The 25,822-nt window shown below is 39.1% G+C and overlaps 1 protein-coding gene across 2 annotated transcripts in view; it reads left to right on the top strand.

The window, feature by feature from the left end:
* Positions 1-25,822, top strand: part of CDK14 (cyclin dependent kinase 14) — a 487,128-nt gene that overhangs the window by 261,154 nt on the left and 200,152 nt on the right. For both annotated transcript variants that reach the window (XM_084897427.1, XM_084897428.1), the window contains one exon: positions 15,995-16,115. In XM_084897427.1, coding sequence (XP_084753553.1) covers positions 15,995-16,115 — 121 coding nt within the window. The remainder of the gene's footprint in view (positions 1-15,994; positions 16,116-25,822) is intronic.

Raw genomic sequence — 25,822 nt, forward strand, 5'->3', positions numbered from 1 at the left:
AATCAAAGAGTGGATAGCAGGACACTTTCCTGATTCTGGGACTCAAATTTAATTTGAAGAAAGTTTCTAAATTAAAACCAACAAATAAATAAAATGACCTCATCTACATCGTAATATTTTCATTTTTATTTTTTTAAAATTTTTATTGAATTTTTACAGAGAGAAAGGGATGAGAGAGAGACATTGATCAGCTGCCTCCTGCACACCCTCTACCAGGGATGTGCCCGCAACCAAGATACATGCCCTTGACCGGAATCGAACCCAGGTCCTTTCAGTCTGCAGGCCGATGCTCTATCCACTGAGCCAAATCGGATTTGGCTACATTGTAATATTTTCAATAAAGTTTTATTGTTGAAGGTGGATGCTTTGAAAGACAAGCTATTTGGACTAACAAGATGGGAATATTTAAAGTATATTTAACAGATTCTAAAAAGGACATGTGCCTCAGATGTTAGGTTTCTGTCTTTTCTTCTTAATGAATATGACAGTAGTGTCATATAGCATTATATGAATTTACATTTTATAGCTGACAGCTTTTTTAAAACCACAGCAGTCTTCTGGAAACATCCGTGGGTCCTCTCAAACTTAGCATTTTGTGTGATGTTTGCTGACAAGTAAGGAAGGATAAATAGAATGTCAAGTGGCTGATTCCGAGTTCCAACTTCTCAAAATCTACCCAACTATCTATCTTCTTACATTCATTAGTTCTTGGTTATTTAGACAGCATGCCTTCATGCTGTTAACTTGGATGTAGAAATTAAACCTTCATTGTCTAAATTACATATATATTTTAAATTCTAGCTGCTTGGGCAGTTTGACACTTCATCTTAGGGAAATCTATTGTAAGTTTTATTCTTACAAGCAAGATTCCCTTCAAGGGAGGTGTGTGTGTGTGTGTGTGTGTGTGTGTTTGTTTTTTTTTAACTTGGAAATTGCCTCATGATGCAAGTTGTTTATGCCAGCTTACCCAAGGTTTTAGGAGCTAAACTGGCTATTATGCAGAAAGCCTAATAGAAGGCAACTTGGTTGTAGTGGAGAGAATATTCAACTATTAGTTTATTTCGGCTTGTTCCACCCAGTCATTAACTCAGTGCTGCCAGCCATGCACTTCCCTGCCATACTGGAAAGCCTGTCATTTAGAACCGGTGACTATTTTAGGACTCAAACGATAAAATCTAAAGAAATATGTTGGAACCTTAGGTTGGAGGCAGAGAATGGTGTGCTCGATTGCACAGAGGACTTATTTGACCTTTTTTCTTCCTTTCCAAAACAAGTCTCATTTTTTCCCCTGTAGGTAGCTTGTACACACAATAATAGACCTTTCAAAGAGTAGAAACGAAAGTATAGTGAAAATTAATTTCCCTTCTCCCTCCTGCTTCCTTGTTCCCTCCCCATGGGCAGTTGCCTTTGCAGGTTTCTTAGTTCTCTTTCCAGAGATATCACATGCTATTATTTCTTTAATGCAAATAGTATATAACATGCCCATCATTTTTTCGTTTGCCTTTTCTTTTGACAATAGTTGGTTCCACGTTAGTATAGATAGACTTATTGGCCTCATTGACTGCATTTTGTAGCTATACTATAATTTATTTAGCTATTTTTTTTCCTGGGATTTGAGGTTATGTTTAGCATTTTGCTATAATCTATGTCACCATGAAGTATCCATGCACATAAGTCTTTGTGGGTATAAATCTAGGATAAACGCCTGGAATAGGGTGGCATTGGTCACTCTCTGAAACGTACGCAGTGACTTTCACATTCAGTTCAGTCAGTCAATGCAGTGAACACCTTACGCATTCTGCGCCTGTGCTGGCCCTGGGGGCTTTCAGGAATCACACACGGCGTCTGCCTGGAATAGGTCGCTATCCGGTGACTGCGTGCCTCCAGGTCAAGTGCCTCGTGACAAATCAGAGGTGCAGCTGAATCTTGTGGATGTCTACGGCAGCAAAATGACCTCTGACCTTGGGGACCAGGGAGGACTTGGAGGCTGAGTTGGAGTTAGAATTAGATATGGGAAGTGGCAGAGGAAGGCATGCGGGGAGGGGACAGGACACGTGACTACACTGAAACAACAGGTTCGCTGTGGGCCTGAAACCATCGCAGGAACTGGAGACACAAAGGCAATGAACCATGGTCCTCTTTGCAGGGAAACTTCAGTCTTATGTTGGGCTGGTGGGGGCTGACACATGAATGAATGACTGAGGACACCCGTGAAAGCTCAGCTGCAATTAGAGACTAGAGGAAGGCTCATTGCCTGGGCCCAGGAGGAGAGGAAAAGTCAGAGTAGAGTGTTGAAGGACATATGGGAGACCACAGCTGAGGAAGGCCTGCCAAGATCTGAGGTCATACTGTGCAAAGAAATGGACATGCAAGCAGATAATTGCGGGTGATATGATGGGCTGCTAACAGTTGGCTAGAACATAGACAGAAATAAGAAGCACCAAGGCTGGGGTAATAGCACAGGCTTTATACTTCAGAGTTTAGTATAAAGGATCCGTGAAGCTCTTTAGCAGAGGAGTGACTTGATCAGATCGACAATAGGCAGTATGTATTTGGTGTTTCTGTAGGCCAAGTGCACAATGAAGCCTTTTCCATGCATTTCTTAATTAGCTCACACGAACACTCTTGACTCAGGTGCAGTCCTTGTCTCAAGGTTCCAAGAAGGAAGCAAAGGGCAAGGCAGATGGGGTGGCTGAGGAGACTGTGATGACAGGACTGTTTGTGAAACTGGGGGCCGGGTTGAAGAAGGTGGGCAGTAGTGGGGAGCTTTTCCCACTCCGCCACTGCCGGGTGAGGAGAGAATATGATGTTGCAACCCACTGAGTCAGAGCAGTAGCATTGCAAGGGAGGACTTAGCCACTGCCATTTCCTGTCCAGTTGGGAGGAGCCAGGGAACAAAGACACCACCCTCCTTTGTTTCTTTCCCAGTGATCTTTGGTCCATGTGCCTCCCACTGGCCAGACCCAATGTGAGGCCAGGAGCAAGGACTCTGTAGTTACAGGCTCACTAAGGTCAGCTGGTAAGTAAGTGGCGATCCTGCCTGACCCTGCCTGACACTGTCTCACACTGTGCAGACCTGTCTCCTCCTCAGACTGTGGAAAAGGGACGGAAGGGCAGATATGGCAGCTGGGAGACCAGTGGGAGCCCTTTGTAAGGTTCAAGGCCCAGAAAGAGGAGTATGCTTCCGGGCCTCCTGTGGCAGAGGCAGTGAGGACAGGAAAAGGGACCTCAGCTTCCTTCTCATAGATATGACATGGGCTGTCTTAGATTCCTTCCGGCATGAAAGCTGGGTCTCTGTGATGATCATGACATATCTTTATTTTTCGGAATTAACGTATCTTTGAAAATATTCCCCAGATGCTCAGTATAAGTCTTTTTAGAGATTTAAAGTTTATTTACTTACTTATTTATTTATCTTTTGTAATCCTCACCCAAGGATAATTTTTAATTGATTTTTAGAGAAAATGGAAGGGAGAGGGAGAGACAGAGAAAAACACCGATGTGAGAGAGACATATCGATTGGTTGCCTCCTACATGCCCCAGACCAGGGCTGGGAGCCTGCAACCGAGGTAGGTGTGGCCCTGACCAGAATTGAACCCTGGACCCTTCAGTCCACAGGCCGACGTTCTATTCACTGAGCCAAACCGGCTAGGTCTGCAGTTCATTTATTTACCACATTACTGATGCCCACTTCCAGCAGGTCAGCCGAGATTGTCACTAAGTGTCACTTTTCATAAATTATCAAAATCAACCTGCCTATCTTTTAGTAGGTGTGTTCTCTTAATTGTAATGTCTGGAGCCCTGTACTGAGTGCAGTGTTGAGACCCCCCAACATGTAACTAGACCTGGGCTCCACTAGTATGATAAAAAAACAAAACGAAAAGCATGAGAGACAATAGTTCAGAAAAGTTGGGCAGCTGTCATAAAACAAAAAAATGTACTGATGCAGTATGACTCAAACCTCCTTTGCCTTGAATTGGCTCAAAAATCGCCACATTAATTTGAACTGATTCAGTTGGACATTTATTGTTGGAAAGAAACATAAAAACCTCTTAGTTCATTTTGAAAGTAACTGCCTGTTTTTTATCTCATGAAATATAAAAAAAAAAAAAAACTCACTTCAGAAAGGACACCTCAGAACTTTTACTTTATGTGTTATTATTACAGATGCTTCTTTCTGATTAGCTTTAACCACCCCCACAGTTGAGGTTTCTGAGCGGGTGGGGGTCCGGTAGCAAGGAGTAAGGGGCCCCAGGGTCCTGTAAGATAAACAGGCCTCCTTTCCAACCCCCAGTTATTATTATTATTATTATTATTATTATTATTATTATTAATTTCTAGCTGTTCTTCTCCAGCTTATCACAGCTTTCTGGTAACTGCTCCATCTCTGGGCTATCGCTGCCCTCTGCCAATTTCCACTTTGAAGCAAAGAAAGCAATAGACACACACCGTTCTCATTTCCGCAAGCACACCCACTGGGAGGTTCCAGTCAGGGTTTTTGTCTGACTCTTCTGGGAGGCTTTCTGGACACCATCAGTCATTTTTCTCCCGAGTTTACTTCTGTTTTTGGAACCTCCTTCCAGCAAAACTGACGCTGTTGTAATTAGCTAGTTATTAGTAACTGGAAAGGAGCAACGGAAACACCAAATATTATAGGCATGCCATTTGGGCAGCTTCACCCTCCCCAGGGAGCCACCAGTCTATTCTCCAGAGATCCCTGGGGGAAGGGACTGGACAGGGAGGAGAATAGACACATGCCCAATAAAATCGGGGTGATGTTGGAAAAGACTCCCCTGTCAATCACACGTAGGAACAGAATTGGCATGACCACTGCAAGGGCTCGAATTTTGGGGATATTTAATTCCCTGAGAAATGGGGTTCATTCTCTTGGTGCTCTTGGCTCTCTTAGGGCTCTTATGGCAGGGCCCCCTCTCTCTTGGCTCTCCTATGTTCACCCACCTGGCACACTGCCATAGGGACCCCCATATGCAATGGCCTAGTGCTGTGGTCAGCAAACTGCCGCTCGTGAGCCACATGCGGATCTTTGGCCCCTTGAGTGTGGCTCTTCCACAAAATACCACCGCCTGGGCAAGTCTATTTTGAAGAAGTGGCATTAGAAGAAGTTTAAGTTTAAAAAAATTGGGCTCTCGAAAGAAATTTCAATCATTGTACTGTTGCTAGTTAGCTCTGTTGACCAATGAGTTTGCCGACCACTGGGCTAATGGACCATGACTAGCCTGAGGCTGCCCTGGTCCCGGCTGCAGCATGGAACAGGGATTGTGGGCGCTGGCTTTGCTTTCAGCTGTACTGAAACCCCACTACACATCTGCAACTGGACTAAGGGGAATGGAATTTTGGAAACCCAGGGATGTCATGCCGCACAAATAAAAAATCACTCAACCTCCCAGGCAAGTCTCAGAAAATTATTTTTCTCCAGCTACCAGAAGAACTCCACCCCCAGCGTTCGGTGGGGAAAGGGATAACCCAATTTCCCGGAGAACAAAACCAGCTTATGTTTTCTCATCACTTCTCTTTCCTTCCCCCTGCCCCCCCCCCCCCCCCCCCCCCCCGCCTCTCTGCTCTTACCCCATCCACCTGCCTCTCTCACCTGACTGGCCTGTCACCATTCACTGGGCCCAGGCCCTGCCCACCAGGAGCCCAGGACCATACTGGCTCCCTAATGCCCAGTCTTCTAGGGAGGCTGCCTGCATTCACAGACTGACACAGCTACCTGTTACTGTATGGCCTGGAGTAAAATAGATTCCTCTCTGTTCAATTGGGATCCTAATAATCATACAACCTTCTAGGTTGTTGTAATGATTCGATGATGTTATATATTTAAGAACCCTAAGAGTTCATAACAGATTATAACTGTTCAATAAATTATCAGCAGGTTGCCTTTATTAGTACTAGCATATCCACTGATTTTTTATATTTTAGTATTATCATAGTAAGACCAGGTAAGAATATTGTTCCCTACACACACACACACACACACACACACACACACACACACACACACTTTTTTTTTTTTTTAATTAATTGAGTGGTTCGGGAAGGAAATGGGAATGCTTTTCTCCTATGTCTCCCAGAAGAACATTTACTCTTAATTAAAAGCTAAAAAAAAATTAAAAAAAAAAATTAGAGTCTATGTTGTCATTTCAAATGTCATGTATGTATGATAATTTCACCTTTATACATTGGCTTCTTTCCTACGAAGTGCAAAGGATACCCCTGACATAAAATCATAATTATTCTCAGGTTATTTGACCTAATTATAGTTGTGATTTTACAGTAATCTCTCTTTAACACATGCAAGTGATACTCATAATATTTGTGGCATATATTAATCTATGAGTAAATAGCCTAAAAGTTTTGAGTCTTATATTTTGATTTGGAACTTAGATTCTTATGATGAATTTAGTATGATTTACTTGTAATTAAAAAAAATTGGAAACAAATCAGCTTGAATATGGACATTCATGAAAATTGCTAATTTAGTCAGGTTATGAAATTCATTTTCTATATTGTGTTGTCATCTAGCCTAGGAATAATGACACAGAGTTTCATTAACTAAGAAGCAGAAACTAGAATATGAAATGTAAACCAGTGAACTGTGAAAATGATGATATATTCACATGAAGTCCATTGAAAAGGATTTCGCATTTTCTGCTAATGCAGATGTGATGTGATAGGATCATTGAGGTGGAATTATTTACTTAGAGGGCGTTCTAGGAACTTGAGCATATGTGATTTTCATACATTAAATGACCACGTTTTTAGTAATATTTTCCTAGGATCACTGAGTTTTGGTATAGTCATATCTCTGATATACTCCTTTTTGTTTCAGAACAGTGCAGTCAATCGAGTCATATGCATTTTTTGGTTTCCAAGTGCATATAAAAGTTACATTTATGTTAGAATGAGCCTTTCCTTTGGCTTTTAAAAAATTATTTATTTTTAAATTACAGTTGACATTTGGTATTATTTTATATTTGTTTTAGGTGTACAGCATAGTGGTTAGACAATTATATCCTTTATGAACTGACCCCCCCTGGTAGTTCTAGTACCCGCCTGGCACTGCACATAGTTATTACAATATTATTAACTATATTTCCTATGCTGTACTTCATATCCCTATGACTATTTTGTAGCCTCTTTTTGTTTTTGTTATCCTCACATGAGGATATTTTTCTCATTAATTTTTAGAGAGAGTGCTTTAACCACTTAGACACACCAACCAGGGTTATTTTGCAGCTTCTTAATCTCTCCAGCTCTCAGCAATTATCAGTCAGTTCTTTGTATCTATGAGTCAGTTTCTGTTTTGTTTGTTCCTTTGTTTTGTTTTTCAGATTCCACATATAAGTGAAATCATATGGTATTTGTCTCTCTGTCTGACTTATTTCATCTAGCAGAATTTGAAATAACATCTTGTTAACTACATCTACCTTTTTTCCCCGAAAATAAGACAGTATCTTATATTAATTAATTTTTGCTCCCAAAGATGCGCTAGGTCTTATTTTCAGGGGATGTCTTATTTTTCCATGAAGGAGAATACGGTACACATTTATTGTTAAATGAAAATAAAGGAAATTTATTACCTGTATACGGTACGGTAGTACGGTAGTTGTCAACACAAACCAGACAAACTGTGAATCCTACAGTATCAAGAATTTACTCACTTATTCAATGACAGTCATGTCATCATCTTCTGGAACATCATCATAACAATCTAATTCCTGAATTTCCTGGTGAATTTCTTGTGACTCCATTTCTTTCAGAATCAGTGGACCAAATCTCTCATGTTTAGCAATAGCATTCTGAGACAGAGCCTGGGGGGTGGGGGTGGCTTATTTTGGGGGGGATGCCTTATATTTCACTCAGAAGGAAACCTGTAAGTAGGTCTTATTTTCGGAGGATTTCTTATTTTCGGGGAAACACGGTATATAAAAAGCATTATTGTATTCTGTACTGTTATGAGTTAAAGCACATTAAAATGATTAAATATTATCCTTTGAGAATATTAAGTCTTTTTGTTATATGTAAAACTAATATCATGGATTATAGATATACATTCCAGTTATAGCTCCTTTTTAATCCAATTTATTGCAATATACTAATAAATATTTATATCCTAAAACTTTAAATGACAAAAAATAAACAAAAGTTATGTTTACATCAAACTGTAGTCTACTAAGTATGCAATAATAACACTACCAGTATGAATAAAATACAATGTACATCCCTTAATTTAAAAATACTTTATTGCTATAAAATTCTGTTATCTGAGCCTTCAGTGAGTTGTAATCTTTTTGCTGGTGGAGGATCTTGCCTTGGATGTTGATGGCTGCTAACTAGTCAGGATGGTGGTTGTTGAAGGTTGGGGTGGCTGCCACAACATCTTAAAATAAGACAATAATGAAGATTGTTTCATCGATTGACTTTCTTTGTCACAAACAATTTCTCTGTTGCATGCCATGCTGTTCAATAGCCTTTTTCCCATTGACTTTGGGTATGTGATTAGCTTTGCCTTCTTATATGAGTTAGGCTTGTGATACCCTCAAATAATTATAGAAGTAACATAAAAAATAAGTGATCATGTCCCACCATAACAAATATAATAATAGTAATAATAAATGTGAAAGTATTGTGAAAATGACCAAAATGTGGCACAGAGCCGAGAAGTGAGCAAGGGCAGTTGAAAAAAAATCTTGTGAACAGACATACTTCACAGAGTGTTGCCATAAACCTTCAATTTGTAAAAAACACACTATCTGCAAAGTGCAGGAAAGTGAAGTGTGCAATAAAATGAAGTATGCCTGTAGTTGAATGGATTCTGAAGCTTCCTTAATCTTACCCTTGGGTCAGCACACTTTTTCTGAAAGGGCCAGATACTATTTGTTATAGTTTTATGGGCCTGTTAACTTCTCAGATGTGCTTTGTAGTGCACATGCAGCCATAGACAATATGTGAGGGGGTGGGTGTACCTCTTCCAGCAGAATTTATTTACATAGACAAGTAGGTGGGTTATAGGCCACAGTTTGCTAACTTTGATCTCAGCCTTGTTAAGCAAGAGAGCTTAAGTCACTTCATCAAGGAGACACAACTAACTGGTATCTAAACCACTATCAGGAATTTAGTCCTTTTCATATCACACCTTCCAATATGTAGCCTAATGCTCTGACAAAAATAGCGTGTTCCTTATATGGTATTCAGCCAAAAAATTTTGACTAATTGGTCTTCCCATCACATCTATTAATTTAACTTAAGACAGCGTTTACCAGAGAAGTACATTGTATTTATCTTCTATACAATATAGAAAAATATTTTTCCTATGTATGCAATTTAATTATTTGAATATTTATTTTTTTGTTCAGAATGCCTATATTAAAAAGTTGTGATAATTTCTGTTAGTTAAATTAAAGATATAAAAAAATCTGTGCCCTTTAGTATAGCCAGAAATTAGGTATAATATATCTTTATAATATATAAAGATAATTAAATAAAATCAGAGCAAAATAAAATGCTGTCTTAGCATGTTTAAATTTCTTCTGGACTTAATTTTATTAGAATTGATTTTCAAAAATTCCTCTTATTCAGTGGAAAGACTCTGAGATGTGCCAATAAAAACATTTTTAAGGGATTTTTGTTATCCTGTAAGAGTAGATTCTGATAAAGTTAGAAGTCTGGATAGAAAGAAAATCAAGAACATTTTATTCAAAGGAAAAGAAAGATCTAACTGTACTTTCAAAACTTTGTTTTCCACTTTAACAACACCATGTTATTAAATGTACAGGTGACTCTTGAATAGTTTGGGGTTCGGGGGCACCAAACTCCCACACATAGTCGAAAATCTGTGTACAACTTTTGACTCCCCAAAAGTTTAGCTACTATTAGCTTACTGTTTACCAGAAGCTTTACCCATAACATAAACAGTCAATGAACACATATATTATATGGATTCCATCTATCTATCTCTAGGGTGGGACAAAAGTAGGTTTACTCTTTTTCATTTGGAAAACACAACAATTAATAAATAATAATACAAGAATAAACTCCGTTTTGTATACTCACAACTGCAAACCTACTTTAGCCCTGCCATGTGTATGTATATATACCATATTAAAACAAAGTAAGCTAGAGAAAAGAAAGTGTTATTAAGAAAATCCTAAGGAAAAGAAAATATTTATTGGGGAAAAAAAACATGTATAAGTGGACCAACACGGTCCAAACCTGTGCTATTCAATGGTCAGATGTATAAAAAAAGTATATGCCGTATTTTTCGGACCATAAGACGCACCGGACCATAAGACGCACCAGTTTTTAGAGAAGGGAAATGAAGAAAAAAAGATTCTGAAACAAATAGTGTCCTAAAATATTTTATGTGCATTAAAACCCAACATCACAGTTATAAACACATGTAATCAACCCTGTAAAGTAAACAGCAGCATTTAGAACCATTTTAGAGCCCGGCAAGCACACAGAGACCACACAGAGCCGGGCAAGTAAAAAAACTTTTTTTTTACAGTATATGTGTAGGCTATATTTGGACCATAAGACGCAGGGACTTTTTCCCCCCACTTCTGGGGGAAAAAAAGTGCCTCTTATGGTCCGAAAAATACGGTACCTGTCCCTAAAACACCCATATTTCCTGTTTCCTGTGATGGCAAATGCGGGGCAAGGGAATTGGAGGATGTCCAACTTTCATGGTGCTTAGTTGGGAAGTTTGGGCTTTACACTTTAAAGAGTATTTCATTTAAACTTTAATTTTCAATAAAATTAATTTCCATAAAGGTAGGTAATTTATTGTCTAGAATGGATTTTGAAATTGATAATTATTATATTTGCCATGGACAGAAGTGAGGCTAGTGTAACAGTCCTGTAAGAGATGATGAGTGGACCTCAGGATGAGGAAGAGAATTATAAAATAATTATAAAGTAAAACCCATTGGCCCCAGCCAGGTTACTCTGTTGGTTGGAGTGCCAGCCTGTACACCAAAAGATTGTGGGTTTGATTCTGTTGGAGTGCATATGGGAGGCAACCGATCGATGTGTCTCACATCGGTGTTTCTCTCTCCCTCGCAACTCACTAAACATAGCCTTGGGTGGGAATTTAAAAAAAAAAAATCAAAATGCATTGAATTTTGTAATTTTGTAAGTGGAAGGAACCTGGAATGAGACGAGGCTTCTGGCTCTAGCGAATGGATTGACGGTGATGGCTAATGGTGAGCTACAGAATACTGGAGAGGGTGGTACTGGTTGGAGAATTGGGGACAGGGGAAATGTTTGAGAAAGCCGTAGAAGATCTAAGTGGCTATTTTTTTTTTTTTATGTAGAAACCTAAAGATTTAGAAGAAGATTAATTCTAGAGTTAAAGTTTTTAAAATCACCAGCATATAGATAGTACCTGGAGCCACAGGATTAAATAAGATCATCCGGGAAAATTTGTTAAGTGCAGAGGAAAGAGGTTAAAGCCAGAACTTGGGAGAAGAACAGAAAACAGTGTTTTCCGTGTTTTGTTGGTGGCTGTGTACTGATAACTGATATACTCTAAGATCAGCAATAAAAGATTTTCAAGCAGCTTTAGCACAGCCTGAGACATTTAATATAAATCCTGTGGCAGGGAGAGTACTCCATTAGAAATGGGGATGAAAACAAGAAACTCCTGGCCAGCTCCCAGGACTGTGGAGAGGGAAAGAAATGAGAAGCCTTCACTGCCCTTCTCCAGGGATGACTCAGGGGATAGAGGAGTTTTTCTCCAACCCATCTGCTAGATGGTGAACTATTACCCAAATCATGTCTGTTTAGCTTCAAGTTGTGAAGGAAGGAACCCATGGCCTAGACATATTGTTTTTTGTGATTAACTAGGAACATGATCATCTTTTTCTGGTCCTTTAGTTTGGGAAATGAAGTACTGTATGTTGAGAGAGAAGTGTGCAAATTGTTCTCATAAAAAACCGAAATCACTGACAAGCACAAAACAGTGGCCCGTTCTCTGGTAAGACTGAAGTGGTGAAAGATACTTCTTTTTATCTTATTTTGGTTGACTTTGGTAAGTTCATCTAGCTTTTGCCATTATTCCACTTAATTAGAAGGAAACCAGTTAGTGTTGCCAGTTCTTTTTCAACCCCTTAGTCAAAGCAGAGACATGAACATGATCAATCTTGAGCTATCCTAGGTTTAGTGATTTTCTCCACAGAGTTTGAGAGATGTCTCCAAACAATTTTACCACCTGCCAATGGATGCCTTGGAATTTGAAGGAAGAGTTTGATATGCATGGAATATAGAATGTAACATATATCTGTACACAGCTAAAATAACTTTTATTGTTTGGGGAACCTAAAACAGTTTACCAGTAAAATGCATTGACTCCTGGACTTAGGGGCACATCCCCTGTATTCTTGACAGAGAAGGCTGTAGGGACTTGGGGTTGGGGTTGTGTGGAGTCCCTGCAGGACGTCCTTGATGAGGAATGGGACAGACCCAGATCTGAAGCCCATGGAAAGGTGGAAGCTGGATGTACCATCTTATGAGAAATCACCTATCCATAACCATTAAGACATGATATTAGCCACAGTTACCTGGTTTGAATATATAACCCTAGAAAAACCCTCAGCATATGCTAGTAGAGGAAGATCCCATATGGAGACCAAGTCACTGCTGTTAACTCTTTCCTATCTGAGGAGTCAACGGAGGAGATTCTAAAAGCGGAAGAGAGGTCCATTGCAGCTGAGAGAGCTATTAAAATGACTTCTAGAGCAGCGGTTGCCAACCGGTGGTCCGCGGGCCACTGGTGGTCCGTGGGGTCCGAAAGGTTGGCCACCGCTGCTCCAGAGAACATCTCCACTGGTTGATGCTGAATGACTGGCCCCTTAGGACAAATGTTAGAAGCGTGCCACGTGGTTTATCCCGTATCCCTGCAAGAGGGTAGAACTGGGCTCTGGGAGGCAGCAGATGTTGGTTAACCATCTTGAAGATATGTGAAAAGGGAACTCTTCCATTGGCTAAGAGAGTAACTATAAAGCTCTAGAGCTCTAGAAATCGAAGATTCTGTTCTGCTGTGCTAGCCAGTAGACAGGTGGCCTGTCTTTGAATAATTGGCAATAGGGCTTGAATAACAAGATTTTTTGTTTTTGTTTGTTTTTGTTGTTGTTGCTGTTTTGCTCAACTTGAGGGTCTTTAATGAGTTAGAAACAGTAACATCTTAAACTTGGGTCTTCTGAATCGTTATGCAAGCTATTTTTGGTGCCCATAGCAACAAGCACCGGTTCCTATGCACACACTCAGCCACAACGGTGGTGTGCAGGTGCCCTGTCTTCAGCTGGTTAGCATTTCGCTTGGCTTTTTAACTTTTAATTCACACTAAACATTAATGTAAGAAGTTTTTATAATAACCCATAAACTTCATCCTTTTTCAAAGGTAGTGTAGCTCTCTTCCTGTAGTGTAACCATAGCAACTGACAAGGAACACAGAGAGAAGCCTTTCACACATGCTGTGCTAATTAATCCTGTCCTACAGTTTTCCTTCAGCTGCAGGATGCAGGGTAATAAATTTTGTATGAGTAAGCTTGTTTTGATGCATGAACTGTATAAATACATAGCAATGACTTTACCCAAAATATTTATTAAAAGCCCAGTTATATATTCCTACTTCAAAGTATACTTTCTTTCTTTCTTTCTTTCTTTTTTTTTTTTTTTTTTTTGAGTCATTGTTTAATAATTTACTCCTTCCCTGAAAATGTTTTGGGATTTATTTATCTTTTTAACTGAACAGAAATTCTGGTAGATTGAAAACCTTTTGTTTATCCGTATACGGGATACTTTCCACAAGAAAGTGTTTCAGTTGATTTTATTAAAGTGAGAAGAATGTAACATTCTTCAATATATAACTTTACCCGCAAATTATTTTAAGAAACTGTCTTAACACATTGAAGAGTTAGATATGGAAAACTCATTTTCACTGTTAATTTGGAAAGTTTTGTGACCCTCGTGAGTGGAATTTGGGCAGTCCTTGACCTAAACATGTGGGAAGGAGGAAAATAATGTAGACAAAGCCTTTTCTATTTATATTTTCCAGATATATTTAACCAGTTTTATAAACTTAAAGTCACAGTGAACATAATTGACCTGAAATCACATATAATTATTTAGATTTATACTATTTCTAAGTTATTTTGAGGTCATGTTCTTCCTTTAAAAGTGAAAAATATCATAATTTTCTATAACTAGTGTGGTCTTCCAAGCTGTCAAGGAAAATCTCAGATGTTTTCATTCTCCTATCCCTCTGGCATCGCTTTCTGTCAACAGGGCCTCAGAAAAGCCAAGGGAATTCAGCCTGGATGTTTTTAGCTTCCCATTTGACTTGACAACAGCATATGGAACGAGTCAGAACCTATTTCAGAACTTGTGCTTAGCTCTTTAGTCTCCGTATAGAAATATGCCCATTTGAGGAACTAAACATTTTGATGGCATTACTAGATTCTGGATACACTACCACCCTGATTGTCCTGTCTGGTGTTCAGCTTTGCCTGAATTGAGGGAAGAAAGGTGAAAGAGTTTAAGAAGTACAAATTGCCGGTTATGAAAATAGTCGGGGCTGTAAACTCCAGCATTGGGAATATGGTCAATAATATTGTAATAACTATGTATGGTGTCAGATGGGTACTTGACTTACCTGAGTGATCACTTCGTAAGGTATATGAATGTCTAATCACTATAATTTAAAAGGAAAAAGAAAAGAAGTAGAAATCTGTTTTGGAAATCTGTTATCAAAAGTAGTTATTCTATTTATGTGCAAAAAAGTTGGAGACCACATATGTGTATGTATTTGTGTTTATAATCTGTCTATTGAACACTTACCAATTTGTAATATGCCATTGGATTATTAGAAAAACTGCACTGTAGAAAAATTGAGTTACTGTAACATATATCATAGTTGAATTAATTAGAAATTCTTTGTCTCACCATCTGTCCTATTAATTTTAATGTTTTCATAGACTATACTAAAGGGAATACCAAGTGTTTAATAAATAGGGAAAAAGTCATGTTTCTAAGTAGTACATAAAAATTTAAATCAGCAGAACAAGGCAATGAATTTGTTCTGGTAGAATATTATTAAAATGTTATATGTGCTTTGAGCATCACAGTGATAAATAATACTTTACCCTTGTCATTAATTAACATACCCAGGTAGAACCCTATCACATAGATTATTTTTTCTTTTAAGTAAGAAAATTCTAGATTTTGTGATTTTTAGAGGAATCGTAGTCATTGTAGAAAGTTTGGAAAAATGCATTTCCTGTCATTCTTTGTTGTGAGGTCAAAGTGCATGTGCATTATCACTTAACATATTATTGTGACCATTTTCCCAGTTTTAAAAAATTCTTAGAAAACACTTTAATTTTTTGAACTATTCCCTTATAATTTTTTATTTATTTAGTTTTCAAATGAGCTTCCTTGAATAAGTAGTTCCTAGCGAGTGCTTGACAGAACTTGAAACCCAGAGAAGTTTGGGAAATCTCCTTTGAGAAAACTGTCATACTGTCTTCTCTCAGATTCACAATACACAGTAGGACAATTAAAGGCACTGAGAAATCTCATGTACGGAATACTGTTTAATTTCTTCACCCATCTTTTCTCAAAATTATTTCACCTTAGAAGCCTTTCCAATAACACTGTTTATAGCTCTAAGAACTAGAGCTCCATGGAACATTCTTTGGAAGACTTCTCAGCTTCTGTGTAATGTCTAATCATTGATGGATCATTTGTTTACTCTCCTGGGGTTTTATTAGAGTCATGATGTTTTATTAGGGATATGAATGATTTACAAGCATGTGTTCGAAACAAGCCGGCCTTTCTTGTAACCTTGACACTAAATTCACAACTCTGTATTGCAGTGTCATGTTTGACCTTTTAAAACTGTTAACATTTACACTTAAGTTCCCTTGTCCTATGAATGCCTATTAAACTTCTTTATGTTTCATGTCACCCGCAGGTCTTGCAAGAGCAAAATCGGTCCCCAGCCACACGTACTCCAATGAAGTGGTTACCTTATGGTACCGACCTCCAGACGTCCTCCTGGGCTCAACAGAGTATTCTACCTGCCTTGACATGTGGTGAGAAACTGGAGCTTTTCTCTAGCTAATCTGTCGCTGGTGCTTGGTCTGGGTCAAGCCTAGATATACATCCCAGTGGTTTGAATGAAGATTAATGGTGGAGGAGTGTTTGCCGATGTGTGGCAGTGATACTAGATTTTTAAAAAACAGGATTGGGAATATTTCTTCATCAGAGCCGGCCTTGCAGATGGGGCCTAGTAATCCTCTTGATGGACAGGGGCAGAGACTTTTCTAACTGTCAGTAGTTGCTGCAGCCTTTGCAGCAGGGTTTAGGATCTGAAGGAAAATGAAAATGCTATACAAGAAATATGAATTTAGAAAGAATTGGGCGCCAGGTGGAACATCTTTCTTTTTTTTAAAAAAATATATATTTTATTGATTTTTAACAGAGAGGAAAGGAGAAGGATAGAGAGTTAGAAACATTGATAAGAGAGAAATATTGATCAGCTGCCTCCTGCACACCCTCTACTGGGGATGTGCCTTCAACCAAGGTACATGCCCTTGACTAGAAATGAACCTGGGACCCTTCAGTTCATAGGCCAATGCTCTATCCACTGAGCCAAACCTCTTAGGGCAGGAGCCTCTTTCTTAAAGACACACACAGACTTCTGGCCTGGTCCACTATTTATTTACTTGAATACACATTTTCCCTTTAGCAATGCATTCAGGCACGTCAAAAGTAAAGTTTGGTAAACAGTAAAAGGATTATCAGGTTAGGGAATTGCCTTGAGCCACCACTATCTCAACAGGAATAGCAATCAGACTTTTGGTGCTTAGCTTCAGCCCTGATAACACCCAAGGTCCTAGGTCTTCAGCTTTCCTTGGTGACAGTATTGGCAAGCTGTGGCTTCCCGCAAGTAGTCAGTGATTTTTCTCCTAAAGGTCTTAATTTGTGGCTTTGCTTTATTACAAGGTTGTATATCTGTATCTCCAAACCACAGTATGGTTGGAAGTAGTAGCTAGCATGTTTAAATTCACAACAAAGCTCAGATAGGTGGTCTGAAGGTTTCGGTGTAACTGCCACGCACTAAATTTGGTGCACTATAGTGCTGGAAACTGTTGCCACTAATTATCCAAAATGAAATAAAATTACTCTGTTAAAGGGTCGCAACACATTTAATTTCAATAGAGTCTCAATCTCACATGATGGTTTAGCAAAACTTAAGTACCTAGCATAATTGGAGGCTCAGAGACTCATGAGGTTTAATGCCTGGTTATTATTTATAACAACATATGGGTTCCCAATCCATTGTGATCTGATTCAAATAAGGTAATAATTTTAGCTCAGAAAGGGTTTACTAGTGACTGTTGAAAATGTCCTTTATTAATGGAAAAATCTTTTTTTAGACTCACAATTGCATTTAAAGCAAAACTTTTCCCATACCATGTGGTTACTTTACAGCAGGAATCATCTTCTAAGAATGACTGTGCCCCGTATAGAGAATTCAGCTGCATGTTCACATGATGTTTACGACCTCAATAAAACTTTAGCACGTGGTGTTTATCTTACTGCCATGTACTTACTTCGCAGCTCTGCCCTCGGTTATCTTGGCTTTTAGTTAATTAGGCTGTGATGAGGTCTGGCTTCTACCCTGATGTTTGGGATCCAAATATTTTCCGGTGAGAAAACAAGTTCCTTGTGATGTAGGACACAGTGTAGATTTTCTTAATTTAGGTTCCAGCAAGCCCCCGGAGAATGGGATTTCAAGATGTTTGAAACCGCTGAGATTACCTGCAGGATTTTGTGTACACATGGACCTATTTATTTTTATGGCGTGTAGATCTGTAGCTTTCAATAGAGTTATAAAGGAATCTGGGTCATCAAACAGCCTACAATCTATTGCCATACATTTTTGTAATGCCTTATAATAAATCTAATACCATCATAATGCATATCCCCAAACATGGAGCATAAAGATGACCATCTGTCATTGAGGAGCTGAGCTAATATATTTTTTCATCCCACCTCTGGCTTTTTTGTTTGTTTTGGACATTTTGTTACAGTTAGATTTTAACTTCCCCCTCCCCCTCCCAAGACTAGGCAGGGACAATAGATATTTTGATCATTGGTTGTCATAGAGTAAAAAATTGGAAATAAAGGACAAAGAACTCATCAGATATCAATTACTACTAACTTTCTAATTTCCTTCCTCCCTCTTGAGAGTAGGCTATGCAAGTAATCACTGCTTAATATTCTTGAATTACGGAGTGGTTTTCTCCATTTTTTAAGTATGGAAATTGTGGGTTGCCTTTCAGTGAGGTCAGTTAAGGACTCCGCTAATAAAACATAATTTGGAAATATTTGTGGCTTGGGGCAGTTTTGTCTTAGTACTTGGCAGTTCAGTTAAGACTACCCTCATAAACGGAAGAAGCTGTTTTTTATACACTATTGGCTAATTTTCCCCAAACCTTTAAAAGTGTTGTTTCAAGTACAAAGAGCCACGTAGATTGTGATTTGCCGTTATGTCTGTTTCTGATCCTTGGCATTTCATTTCCAGGCTTTGCCTCCCCCTGCTCCCCACACATTTTTTCTTATGTGTGTCCATTCTCTTAAGGAAGAAGGCTTGGGCACTTTCTGCCTGTTTACTTTAATCAGAGACATAATGAAGTATAAGAATAAGACTTCTACTTAAAGTGGAAGGGAGGAAAACATACAAAATAGTAGACCTGGGAAGGGTGGCTCATTTGGTTGGATCATCCACTCCTATATCAAGAAGGTTGCAGGTTCAGTTCCCGGTCAGGGCCTGTGCCTAGGTTGCCAGTTTGGTTCCTGGTCCAGGTGTGCATAGGAGGCATTCAATCGCTGCTTCTCTCTCTTTTTCTCTCTCTGCCCTTCTCCCCCTCCTTTCCCTCTAAAATCAATAAACATATCCTCGGGTGAGTATTAAAAAAAAACAGTAGACCCCAAAATGCCTTTGGCCTGCATGCAACCATTATCATTGGCAAAATCAAACAGTCCATGTTTTATGGTTGAGCCTTTCCTGTGCTGCTTGGCATAACTCTGGGTGATGCCTGTCCCTGCCTGTCATGCTGAATTTGATTTCATTCCAAGCCATTTTCTGAAAGCCATTTTGTTGTTATCCTGTACGTCAGGTATTTTTCCAGTTAGGGAGAAGTCCACAGGGCGCTGGATTTTGCATAATAAATGAGACTGATGCTGGGTGTGTGAAGACCTGGATATGGGACCATAATTGAGCCATGGCGCAGGTGCACCAAGAAGTGCAAATATTAACCCAAGGACAATAGCAGGGAGGCAGGTGGCAGTTGTTCCAGGCTATTTTTACAGTTCATTACCATCCTGGGGCAGGAGGGAGAACTAAAACCTAATGATCCCTACACGGTGTTACGTTTTCCAGTTTTCTGTTTAAATAACCACCAGCAATAAAATATTAATGAAGACACATTGGCATTAACGTGGGCAGCAGGTGATGGGAATCAGAGCTGTCGCTGTTATGATTTGCTGCTCTGGGTCTCCAGCCCCTGGTGGGTGTGAGCATCCCTTGGGATTTGAGCACTCAGCAAGACAGGCCGTTTTTGATACCTTGTCTCCCCTCCGTGAAGGAGTCTTTAAGCAGAGGAATCAAATTGGACATAGTCTCGTGACTAACTTCTCTTAATTCTTGGATTTTATAACTCTTTGGAAGTTAAAGTGTAGGAAATCATCTAAGATTCTAAACCAAAGAGGCTTACCAAGTGCTGAGAACCCCATTAAGAGAAGTGCAGATGTGAAAGCAGCTTATGCCTGTAGTTAGTTTCTCCCTCGTCAGAGCTCTGGTCTAGCTGTGGAGGTCATTGCTCTCCATTAGCTGTGTAGTCTTCATGGAGTGGCATTTATTTCCTAAAGCAGAAGATCAGTTAGGATTATTTTAAGGGATTGATTTTTAGCATAATGTGACTAAGCTATCGGTAGCTGATAAATAATTATCTCATCACGGACACAGTCCTTTTGGGGGTGGCCACACTATGTAATAGCACTACCGTATGGTTTCAATGACAGTGCTCCCCAACATGGAGTGTGAAGAATGATAGAGTGTCAGTCTCTTCCTTTCATCATCTGTTTAAAAGCTAATTAACATATTAACTATGCTTGTCAAAATGTGGGGCAAATCATTTATAAATAAGCCTGTCAAATGTAATGAGATTGCATATTAAATCACCCCTCTCTCTATTACATCTCTGATTTAAGATTAAAATTAATTTATTTAACGTTGTAGCAGCTGGGTGGTTAGAAAAAAAATTTCCATATCCATCTTGATATTTAGAAAAATGTCTGCATCAAAACTGATTTTGCATATATCAGAAGAGAAATTGTCTATTCATTGAGTATTATAAGGCCATTTAGCATTACTTTTTATTAAATAAGCCTAATCACCATACATTTTGGCAACATACAGAGTTGCCGTCATTCTTAATGATCTCTCTTGAACCCAGGAAATTTATATAATAAAATAAGGTTTTTTGAGGACTTGGATTTGTTTACCAGTATTTTAAGAGAGAGAAATCATAGATAAATTCTACTCTAACCCCCATCCTGAAAATAAATTTATTCTATATGAAACCCTGTCTTGAGTAATTGAGTAACAATAGTAATTGAGTCTTAACAAGAGTAACAATAATAGATACTTTTATTGAACACAGACATATTCTAAGCTCTTATAAATTTTAATTACTTAACTATTGTACCATAATACAGTGGAAGAAAGCAAAACCCAGGAAGAGTAAACAGGATATTAAGGTCATACATATAGTGAGCAGAGGCAACATTCAAAGGGCTAACACACTCCAAGCCCTTTCCTTTCCAACATATTACATAATCTCTTAAGATGATTTATAAGCAATTGGGCTCTCTTTTGTTAGTAAAGTTATTCCAAAACACGATACAGTGAAATTATGCTCTGAGTCATGCTGAATCCTTTTGTGCTTCAAATAAAGGTTGTGGCTTTCTCTCTCACTCCACAGCCTTGAGAACTGCCTTTATCCCCTTACTTTAATATTCTGTATTATATGTTGGAGTGATGGTCAATTTGCATATTTCCTCTTTATTAGATAGGATTTTGAGTAGCAACCAAAGTGCTGAATTTAGCAATGGCTTTGGAGTGTTGAAGGGACCCAGTCCTATTTTTCTGTTAAAAGGCTAATATGATTATGGTTTTTAACATCGCATGTTGTCTATCAATGTGTGTTTGTGTGATGGAGAGTGTGTGTGTGTTTTCGGTGGATGTGTTTGGTCATTTTTTAGTGATAAGTTAGCTGAATAATAATATATAAAATGAGACATTATATGTAGTCTTCACTACTAAATATTTTTTAAAAAATAAAAATTCTCTTATTTTTACCGAAGTTGGCAAAGTATTGGAACCCACAAATTGTTTTTCTGGGTGATGTTTAAATACCCGATCACAATGACTAGATTTCATGATGTTAATATAATCCATAGTGTACTCAGCTGCTTCACTGGTTTATGAAACTAGCAAGAGATGGTTAAATGTGAAATTCTTTAAGAAGCATAAGACTCCACAAATGTTGACAATGATGTTCTTATTAGTTCTTAGTATATCAGCCAAGCAAAATTTATTGCATTTTTATTGGAGTGTAGGCATACCTCAGAAATATTGCAGGTTTAGTTCCAAACTACCACAATAAAGCAAGATCACCCCTTACTGCACCCCCGCCAACCTGGTCGCCCCTCACTGCCCGCCTGCCAGCCTGGTCACCCCCAACGCCCCTCCCCCCTGCTGGCCTAGTTGCCCCTCACTGCTCCCATCTGCCAGCCAGGCCACCCCTCACTGTCCACCCTGCTGGCCTGGTTGCCACCAACTCCCTCCCCCGTCCTACCCCCTGCTGGCCTGGTCGCCCCACTCAGCTTGTTTGGTCGTCTGTTCAGTTGTTGTGGTTGTGATGGCCCTTGGTGCATGTTCTCTCTCTCTCTCTCTCTCTCTCTCTCTCTCCATATATATATATATATATATATATATATATATATATATATATATATATAATTTTAAACATTATCTAAAGATGTTATGATAGATAAAGGTTTAATTTTCTTTCATCAACCATCCCTGACTTCATCTCATACTCCCAATATAGAGTCTATATCACATTTTGAAACATTGGTATGTAAATATTCCTGATTAAGTTAAGTAGTATTCGTGATATGTATTCTTTTTTGTATAACCTTGTGTTCTTCCTGGATTTTATAATTGTCTCTGATTTGTATTATAATAGTTTAGTTATCTTTGTTCTTATTCTTTATTATTTATAGATATGAAGGATATGTCAATTCAGTGTGACAGAAACTTCCAAATGCTCAAACACATCAGCAAATCTATCAATCCCTTTTAATTTTTTTTACATCTCCCTTTCTCAACCTTTTCCTTAGAGCTTTTCTCTCTCAGATCTCTGATGTTTTGCTAAATTTAGCAAGAACATCTGTTGTTTTGGGATTTCTATTTGCCCCTCTTCTGTGCTTGTTGGTCCTAAGTTGGTTATTCTCCGTTTCTCTTCAAATCTGTTCTCTACCCTCTTCTGCCCTGCCCTGTGTCCTGGTTAACTAGCCCTTAAGGAATATATCCTCCAAGCTGTCTTGGCTACAATTCCGATTGGGTTTAGGCAATGGACAAGTGAGAGGAGAGGGAGATGGAATATTCTTTCCCAATTCTTCCCTACTTTAGTCCATATTTCTGGAAAGGGCTGACTACAACTTCCATGCTCTAGCTATCAGTGGATTTCAGTAACACTTGACCTTTTTCATACGAGGGGGAATAATGGCTTTTAGGTCTGAGGCAGGCAATGGCTTTCTGCTGTTGCTAGCCTTTTAAAGGATGTTGATGTCTTTTTGGTTCCCTCACACCTCTGGAGGCAGTCACTTCATTAGTCTGCTCTGGGTTGGATTCCCCCTCCTTCCAGGCCTTTACTGATTATAGATTCCCTATTTCCTGGATTCCAGTCTTCCTTTAGTTTTATAAGAAAGTATGCATTAAAGATACAGTTTTCAGGTTCTTAGTTTTCTGAAAATGTCTTTATTCTATTCCCACATGGGATTGATAAAGTTTCATTCTGAGTATGTCATTAGGCTTCGCTTCGTTTCTTTGGACCTCTAGTATTGCTGCTGAGAAGTCTGATTCCATTCTGACTTGCAGCCATTCGTGTGCCCCTCATACTTTCTCTCCGTAGAGTATTAGGTTCTTTTCTCTCTCCCTGGTATTCTGAAATTTCATGATACTTTAGTGGGGGGAAGTGTGTATGTCTTTTTCTGTTCGTGCTGGGTAGGTTCCCTTTGATATAAAGACATATGTTTCAGTTCTTAGAAATTTTCTTGAATTTCTTTTTTAATTATTTCTTTCCTCCTATCTTCTCTGTCTTTCTTTTTTGGAAAATTTCTAATAGTTTGATATTTAAGCTTTCTTATTAATCCTCTGTTTTTAAAACCTCCCCCACCCCCCTTACCACTTTTTATCTTCTAAACCTTTCATTCTTTTTTTTTTTTCAAAGTTGCCGTTGTCTCTCTCTCTCTCTCTCTCTCTCTCTCTCTCTCTATATATATATATATATATATATATATATATATATATATATCCTCTGCTTTCCTTTCCTCTGGTTTCTGTTGGAAACCGTGGGGGTGCTGAGATCCTTGGCTGTCTACTTTATAAATGAGGCACTATGAGTCTTTGTGTTTAGAAGCACTATTGCCTGCTCAGTTCATTCTATTTTGTTCAGAAGGATCTGTACTCTTCATTGGGAGAGACTCAGATGTCCCTGCCTAAGGCCTTTGTTCTTCCTCAGGTGCTGCTTCCTGGCAGCTGACTTCCTCAAAGCAGGAGGGGGGAGGGGAGCTGATCTACACACAGATCAAGAAATAGATTTTTTCACTTCATTTCCCTTCTCAGCTCTGCGTCTCACCCTGCTCTCACCCTTTATTCTCAATTTGAGGTCTTTTGGATTTAATTTATCCAGAGAATAAATACTCAGTGTCCTTCTGCTGGGTTGGGGTGGGAGATAGAGAAGACTATGGGTCAATTGCTGGTACAAACTTAACTTCCAGCCTATTTCCAGTTGTCTGATTTCACCTGCACACTTTCTAGAACCTGTGTGTCCAAGCCCTGGGCCTTTTTGAGTTTTTGTAGGTAAATACTCTGACTATATCTTGAAGGTAAAACTAACCTATGGTCTCCCGAGATTGCCACACTTTCATCCACATCTTCTGAAAAAAGGGGTATTTTCATTCTCATCTATATATTCTTGCTTAAAATTTTATTTCTTAACTGATGCTTTAGTCACTTTAGGGAGCAAGGGGGAGTTTATGTACATTTTACTACATGTCCTACTCTTGATGATAATTTAATATTTGAGGCTTTAACTATGGACCGTTGATTACTAAGGTGGTTGTCCTATGGAAATGTGTGCTTTTGCTTGGAAACAGAGTTGAACAGCAGATGCTGATGGATGGGAGCCACTCAAACAGCACAATGCAGGTAGGAGCCTCTTGACTGCCCACATCTTAGTGTGCTGGTGAAAATTTGTAATCCTCATCACTTAAGTGTTAGTGAAATAATGACATCTTATTTATGGGGAGAAAAAACACAACTTGAAAAAAAAAAAAAAGCCACTTGCTTTCTGATGAGCTATGTGATGAAAGGGGATAGACTATGGAGTGATAGTTCTTAAGAATTGATCATAGAAAGTAAGCCTCTTGATCAATGGTATGTGCAAATCTAACATAAGCTTGCTATTAAAACTAGCAGAAGCAATTAGTGATACTCTTTCAACAAATATTCCAGCCAATATAAAGTCTCTAATCCAATGAAGGCGAAAAGGTAGGCTCTTAATTTATATGCACAGGAAAGATAGGATTGAATGGAAATGTGATTGGAGAGAAACCGGGAGCTTGGCTAACCATTAATTGTGTGACTGTAGTTAGTAGAGGGATTTCAGTGTCTACTTTATATTGTCATCAGAGGAGGACAGTTAGGGGCTACCAGGATAGAAAGGGAGAGAAGTTAGGGGTGATCAGGCCAGCAGGGGAGGGCAGTTGGGGGTGACCAGGCCGGCAAGGGAAGAAAGTTAGGGGTGACCAGGCTGGCAAGGAAGGGCAGTTGGGGGCGACCAGTCCTGCAAGGGACGACAGTTAGGGGTGACCAGCCTGGCAGGGGAGGGCAGTTAGGGGCAATTGGGCCAGCAGGGGATCAGATAGGTGTCGATCAGGCTGGCAGGGGAGTGATTTGGGGGTGATCAGGCTGGCAGGCAGAAGTGGTTAGGGGCAATCAGGCAGGCAGGCAGGCGAGCAATTGGGAGCTAGCAGTCCTGGATTGCTAGAGGGATGTCCGGTGGGATCAGGTCTAAACGGGCAGTTGGACATCCCTTGAGGGGTCCCAGATTGGAGAGGTTGCAGGCTGGGCTGAGGGACATCCCTCCTCCCCTGTGCATGAATTTTGTGCACTAAGCCTCTAGTATTATATAATTGATAAACTTAGATATTTGTTTGGTTGCTTTTGTAGTTTTACTCTTGAAATGTAGTGTCCCTAGATGTCATTAAGAGGGAAAAGAAATAATACAATAATTGAAAAAGAATTAATATCAAACTTAACTAAAGTAAACTATGAGTGGTTAAGAAATAACCTGCTAAATTCCATTAAAAAATAAGCTTTTGCACAGTAAAAGAAACCATCAACAAAACAACAAGAAAGCCCCCTGCGTGGGAGAACATA

Source organism: Pipistrellus hanaki (assembly GCF_964339955.1).
Source record: "Pipistrellus hanaki genome assembly, chromosome: 10".
Classification (NCBI taxonomy): domain Eukaryota; kingdom Metazoa; phylum Chordata; class Mammalia; order Chiroptera; family Vespertilionidae; genus Pipistrellus; species Pipistrellus hanaki.